General features: G+C 33.6%; 1 protein-coding gene across 1 annotated transcript; it reads left to right on the forward strand.

The window, feature by feature from the left end:
* The first annotated feature begins 2,214 nt into the window (after positions 1 to 2,214).
* On the forward strand, positions 2,215 to 7,068 carry LOC124919041 (sodium/hydrogen exchanger 2-like). Its single transcript, XM_047459158.1, has 14 exons — positions 2,215 to 2,398; positions 2,465 to 2,583; positions 3,034 to 3,131; positions 3,884 to 3,943; positions 4,108 to 4,154; positions 4,341 to 4,535; positions 4,625 to 4,671; positions 5,067 to 5,133; positions 5,241 to 5,341; positions 5,447 to 5,548; positions 5,627 to 5,765; positions 5,839 to 5,901; positions 6,233 to 6,316; positions 6,479 to 7,068. The coding sequence occupies exons 1-14, from the start codon at positions 2,222 to 2,224 to the stop codon at positions 6,824 to 6,826; spliced, it is 1,647 nt and encodes a 548-aa protein (XP_047315114.1). The 5' UTR covers positions 2,215 to 2,221; the 3' UTR covers positions 6,827 to 7,068.
* The last annotated feature ends 309 nt before the right edge of the window (positions 7,069 to 7,377 follow it).

Here is a 7,377-nt window from a genome sequence, read left to right on the forward strand (position 1 = left end):
ATTATTATATATTTTTAAAATAAAAACATCTGAGTACATGTGTTTTAGAAAATAAACACTTGATCACGTTTTTTAAAAATATCTAAATTAATATATGTGTTAAATCTTCAGACAAATTTTTGATAACCAACGCTGACTTAACAACTTTAAGTCAACTGTAATTAAAAAAAATTGTTTCCAAAACCTTTACCTTTTTTCTATTATTTTATTATTTTTTTTCGCTTTTCATATTTTTTAAAAAGTTTATTTTAAAGTTAGTCATTGTTATTTTTTAATTTGCGAAAAATGCTCTTAAGATTTCATATTGGAGAAGTTGTGGAATTCTAAGTTTTCATCGAATCGTTCTTTGACTGGAGTGTCATGTATGGAGAGATTTTGACAGATGATAAATGTATAAAAAAAGTTTATTATGCCAAGTCGTTGCAAAATGTGTCATAAAGAGGTGTAGTCGACGTCTCACTTGCTCTTACAGTATGATGGAGTAATTGTGATTTAGAGTTTATTTTTTTAGTACAAAAATGGGATAATGGATTAAGTATGTAGTCCGCAAACACACTTAACCATTTAATCAGGCGCAGAACTTGCCTCCTAACGGGCTCGAACCCAGGAATTTAGGATTAGTATCCACCTCTTATTGTCGCTAGGCTAAAAAAGAGGATAACGATTTAGAGTTTATTATGGAACATGACTGGTATTCAGTGGGATATATCGGAATTCATCGTTAGTTATTGAAAAGTGTAGATAGAGACGGTGAGTTCAGTTGGTCTGAGTCGTTATGCCCATATCCCGCTTATCTGGTGGACCATTGGCTTGAAATAAACCATAGAACGTTCAGTGATCGTTATCGACCAATGCATTTAATTCATATGACAATCGGGAAAGTTTCTTTGGGTAAACCAGTTGATGTAGTTAGAAAACTCATTGGTTTTTTTGAAAATCTCCGTGCTCGTTAAATTTTGTTATTTTTGTTTGATCATTGATGAACTATTTTATGCTATGCTTTTCTTTAAATATTTTTTTTTTTCATTTTTTTTTAATTTTATCGTTAAACTTAAACGATTCTAATTTCTATCATTTTGAATATACCATTTTCAAAAAAAAAATCCAAGGAACTTTTCAAAACTCTAATTTCATTTTTTTAACTACCATACATAAAATATTTTAATTTTTATTTAAAACGTAACTTCTAATAATAAGAAAGAATATGAGGTATTATTCGATTAAATCTTACTTTAATCACCGTTAAAGTTGTCACATCATATTATCACATCAACTTGATAAATGTTGGTCACCAAAAATTTGGCTAACGGTAAATATATGTATTTTTTTTAAATACAAGATAAATTGTCAATTTCTTAAAACACTAATAAGTGTCTTTATCTGCATTTCTTTACTATTTATTTATTTACAAAAGACTTAATTTGACTAATGCAAGTTTACCAGTTGGGATCCCTTAACTCCAAGAAGTAAAAAAAAGTAATATAGTATGGAGTAATTATAGGGAGCGCAAATTTTTTAACAAAAATGTAGTGAAATGTGATTAAGATTATGATTAAACCTAATTTAAAATATTTATTTATTTCCGCTTAAAAAATTTTCGCTCCCTTATCATATTCTTATATATATATTTTAATGACCTCTCTCCTCCATATGAGTGTAGGCATCCAAGTTTTAGTAACATAAGTAATGTTAATTTAAATAGTTAATAAATAAACAGGAACTGAAATCATATATTATAATTGAGAAGATATTACAACTTATTGACTATGAAATATGAATGTGATCATTCACTTGCGTCCCCGTTTGGCCCCTTTCGTCTTCATGTGATCATATCAACTTCTTTCTCTTTCTTTCTACACACTGCTTTCTCTCTCTCTATATATTGATTTCTCTCACGGAATGTCTGCACCAGAGTTGCTTCTTTAGGCAGCATCTTCATATGCAATTCAACTCAAGATCTCTCTGGATTGTTCCATTTTCAATTTCAGTTTCCTCAGGTTAGTCTCTTACTTCAGTGTAATGTTTCATTGTTTACTTCAAAATCGTGCTTTCTGAACTGTTGTAGAGTGATTCGGAACTAGAATTGAACTAAGTATGTACATAACTAAACCAGGATATGTTTAATTGATGTCAGAAAATATCTGTTTATCTTTGATATTGACCAATCACTGAAAACGGAGTCCCAAAAGCCACGAATTGAGATCTTACTCTATTTGCCTAGATGGGATTGGTTATAATAGGTCCATTGTTGGCAAGGATGGGTCAATTATCTACTTCCGATTACACATCGGTGGTTTCAATTAACATATTCGTGGCACTTCTTTGTGCGTGTATTGTCATTGGTCATTTACTGGAGGAGAGTCGTTGGATGAACGAGTCCATCACAGCTCTATTGATTGTGAGTGATATTGTTACTCTTCTTAGTTTGTTATCGCTTTGAACTTGAATCTAACTTCAATTATAGGGTCTATGCACAGGAACTGTCATTTTGCTGACAAGTGGAGGAACAAATTCGCATATTCTAGTTTTCAGTGAGGACCTGTTCTTCATATATCTTCTTCCACCTATTATTTTCAATGCAGGGTAGGTTGTGTTTAATCTCTCTATTCTATACTAAGAAATGCTATATTGTAGTTAGTGTTATAGTTTTCATCAACATCACATCATGTCAATAATTTGCTCATTAAGCTGGTCTTATAATTCCAACTTGAATGTTTGATGTTTTAGTTCAAATTACTTGATTCGATTTCCAGTATGGCATGACATATGCTGCTCGGGTTTCCCCTTCCGTTTGTAGCTATGGGTCTATACCTTTTATTCAAATTACACCATGCCTTATGATAACTCTCATAGGTAAAGAATATTAAGATATGCAGAATAAGATTAAAAAATTGAATGCCAGTTAATGTGGTGTGAATTGATGTAATAATAATTGCGACATAAATTTTGCTAGAATTTGGAGATAATCGTTTTCCCTCTATCTTCATATTTTATACTAGATGATGATGTTGATCTTCAAATATGATCTACCAGGTTCCAGGTGAAGAAGAAGCAATTTTTTCGCAACTTCGTGACTATTGTACTGTTTGGTGCTATTGGTACTTTGATATCCTTGGCCATCATCACCTTTGGTATGCTCATGTGCCTGCTAACTATAGATCTTGTTTGTTATTTTTTTTTTGAGAAAGTCGCATCAGCTTTGGTAGAAATATAAGTCTGTACAAGACATAACATGTGTGGTCATAAATTCAAACAAAAGACACCAAATTGGGGTATGAATCTCAGAATGATGCTCATTTCCTAGTGTCATAGCTGGCCCTCGAAGATATTCGTTTCTGCTCTCTCTCTCTTCAGTTTTGTCATCTCCTTCTTCTTTGATCTAATTTTCTCCTTTTTGTCCTTCTTTGTGTAGCGTAATGCATTTGCATACTTTATCCTACCGACATAAGAAAGATAAGAAATATTTAATAAAAGAATGTAAGTTTACTTGTTGAGCATCATTCTTGTTTTAAACTAAGATTGATATCTTGGAACTGATTCACAAGCTTGTATGAAAACATTGCTTCGTAGATAGTATAGCTCATAATCCCAAGGCTTGAGAGCTGGGATCCTTCTTAGTTGCATTTGCCAATTGGGCCATGCTAAATCACATTCTTAAGGTTGACAAGCTCCACATGAACTATTATGGTGTGTTGTTTGATTGAGATTCCCCAGCATATGCTTTTGTTAAAAAAAGAAGAGATTCACTAGCATATAAAAAGTTGGTGGCTACTTGTTTTGCAATCATGCAAACCTTAACTACATGATTGAGAAATTAGTTTGTCGTTCTTATCTCGCTTGTCAAGGTTTATTGTCCTTATTAAATTTTGAACTTTTGCTTCAGGTGCTATGAATTTCTTCAAGAATATGAACATTGGTCCTCTAAACCTGGGAGACTATCTAGGTATAAAGTCTTCTGCATTTTTATTATCACTCTTTATGATATCCTGCATATTTATGGAAAATTATATTTCAAGGTTCTCAGAGGCTTTTATATAACTTCTCCAGTAATATTTTATTCTTTTCTGTCATGTTCTCACTTCTTATGTACTTATTAATTTTCCGCAGCTATTGGTGCTATCTTTTCAGCCACAGATTCAGTTTGCACCTTGCAGGTAACTTGCCTTTGCCTTTATACTTCATTTGTCAGATACTATACCTTTAATGAAATCTAAAGCTGGGATTTGACTTTCCCATACATCATTCAAATTGGACTTAGACAAGAAACTGAAAGTGGAGAAAATGCCAACTTCATATTTAGAGCATGTCTGAGGTCATAATATGCCAATCTGATGATGCAGGTGCTTAATCAGGACGAGACACCATTACTATACAGTTTGGTGTTTGGAGAAGGGGTTGTAAATGATGCCACATCAATTGTTCTGTTCAATGCGATTCAGAACTTTGATCTATCCCATATAGATTCTAGCACCTTTTTGCAATTTGTTGGCAGCTTTTTATATATGTTCTTTGCAAGCACCTTGCTGGGAGTTGCTGTATGTTATCTCTAATCTTACTACTCTTGTCTGATCACGTGTTTATGTTTCTTCCAGATGGAAGTAAAACTTATTTTCTCCATATGCAGGCTGGATTGTTTAGTGCATATATCATCAAAAAGCTATATTTTGGGAGGTTTGTACAATATTTATTACTAATCAATTAGTGATCCTGTCTTAATCTTAATGTATCAGACAATCATTCACACTAGACAAAGTGGTTCATGTGATTAGTACAATTTCTGTGATAAATCTCTAAGACTTCAGTTTCCTCATCTGATCCACTTGTGGATTTCTTTTAAAATGAGTTTATCCTTTCTTCTTTTAAACTTAAACAACAAACAAGCTTCCTCCCACTCTTCCCGAACCCCTAAATCAAAACTAAAGGAAAGAGATTAAAGAAATTTGAATGTTAACAAAAGGAGAAAAACTAAGATAAAATCAAAGTAGGAACGATTTTCAAGTAAAAGAAATTAAAATATAAATGATTTATATATGGGTACATTTGTAAAAACAACGTATGAACTACAGGCATTCTACTGATCGCGAGGTTGCTCTTATGATGCTGATGGCTTACTTTTCTTATATGCTGGCTGAAGTAAGAATTCATCACCTATTTATTTTGCTCTTGATTTCCTTCCTGACCTTAAATGTGTTGAATTTTGTCATCACTCTATGAATTCCTGAAACCGGTTTGTTGTGCAGTTGTTCTATTTTAGTGCTATCCTCACTGTTTTCTTTTGTGGGATTGTGATGTCCCACTATACTTGGCACAATGTCACTGAGAGTTCCAGAGTGACTACCAAGTAAGTTGTTGATTCTCTAAATTGCTATTTGGAGCTCTCATGGCTTTATCATTTTGGTCTGCTAGCACTGTTATAATTTTTCAATCGCCTTTATACATATCACAGGCATGCTTTTGCAACATTATCATTCGTTTGTGAGACGTTCATTTTTCTTTATGTTGGTATGGATGCCCTTGACATCGAGAAATGGAATTTTGTATATGACAGGTAGCTTATATTGCCAAAGTTGATTAAATAATTAATCAGATAGTCAACATGGTTTCTTAGACTTTACTTTATTTGCAGCCCTCAAATCTGGCTGAAAGTGAGCTCGATTCTGATGGGTTTGGTTTTGGTTGGAAGAGCAGCCTTTGTTTTCCCACTATCATTTTTATCCAATTTGACCAAGAAGTCTCCACGTGATAAGATTAGTTTAAAGCAGCAGGTAATGAACTTATATTACAAGTTCACCTACTTTGATTCCTTTGAATTAAATTTACACTCCCAACATTTTGTAGGTTACTGTTTGGTGGGCTGGTCTGATGAGAGGAGCTGTTTCTATGGCCCTTGCATATAATCAGGTACAAGGACTGTTTTCCAAGAGACTGGTTGATATTAACCGGAATTTGAAACTAGTTTTTGTCGTAATAGAAAATCGTTAGAGTAAAGATTGAAAGTAATTTTTTTTTTGTTTGGTATAAGATTTTTTCAAAGTCCAGATTACAGTGTATTTTTGTTGCTTTATTTGATATAGAAATTATAGTGTATTTTTTTCATTTAGCATAGAGATTTTCTTCTTGGTCATGATAGATTTAGTTTTTAGACCTTTGTGATTTTTCGCAAGCATAACAAAAAAGGTAGATTTTTTCCTGCACACCATATGGTCTAAACTGCGCCTTCTTTTGTTTGCAGTTTACTAGAGCTGGTCATACCGAATTACGGGCTAATGCAATTATGATCACTTGTACCATCACTGTTGTTCTATTTAGCACAATGGTAAGAGAATGTGGTTTATTTACGAAAATTTTGAAATTCATCAACTTAAGTAAACTGAAGTAAATACACAAATGGCAATTAAGGCTAAACTAGACTCCTGCAATTAAACTAGTGTTCTGGTAATTGTTTTATTTAGTGTTTGGCCATATTCTTAATATACAGGTGTTCGGTTTATTGACGAAACCATTAGTGAGAGTCTTGCTGCCTTCACCAAAGCACTTACACAGAATGATCTCATCTGAACCTACAACTCCTAAATTCCTTTCAGAGGCACTTCTCCTGGAAGTGCAGGATTCAGAACTTGACCTGGATTCAGTAAGCAGAGCAGGTGGGCCAAGTGTATTTCGGCCATCTAGCTTGAGGATGCTCTTAACCACTACACACCGCAGTGTTCACTACTATTGGAGAAAATTCGACGACGCATTCATGCGACCTGTTTTTGGTGGCCGCGGTTTTGTGCCATTTGTTCCTGGCTCACCCACTGAGCGCAGTGTGCATGCTGAAGAATGAGAAATGGAAAGAGGTTTGGTCTATTGGTTCAATCATTTGAGTGTTTTTTTTGTAACTTAAGTGTGCTATAGATGCTGGAATCAGAATCCCTATTGGTTTTGCATCAAATTAATTAATATGATGTAAATAACAAGTTTATTTATTAGGGGAGGTCATTCATTTTGAATGGTTTAGTTCCTTCAAAGATTGTTATTGTATCACAAACTTATGTATATTGTAATTATAAGAGTGACATCTCTTTTTCGCCTCAATCCGAAAAAGAGGGGTTTGTACGGGATGAACTTTTTGATCTTATTGCCATTTAAAATTCTTATGTTGTTTTTTTATTTATTATTTTGTTTTTTCCTTCACTCTTGTAAAAAGTTGAATTATTCGGGTTTTGTTTGTCTTAGCACTTGAAACGAGACAAGTACGTGTGTAGATAGGACGCGAGATGAATCACAAGGTTCCCTAGTGTCACACCCAAAATTTCATTTTAGACCGAGTAAAACTTCGGTCTTGGCAGAAACCAAAGGTCAAATCGGGGCCAGGGCCGAGGTTAAATCTATGTC

Source organism: Impatiens glandulifera, chromosome 1 (genome assembly GCF_907164915.1).
Source record: "Impatiens glandulifera chromosome 1, dImpGla2.1, whole genome shotgun sequence".
NCBI lineage: Eukaryota > Viridiplantae > Streptophyta > Magnoliopsida > Ericales > Balsaminaceae > Impatiens > Impatiens glandulifera.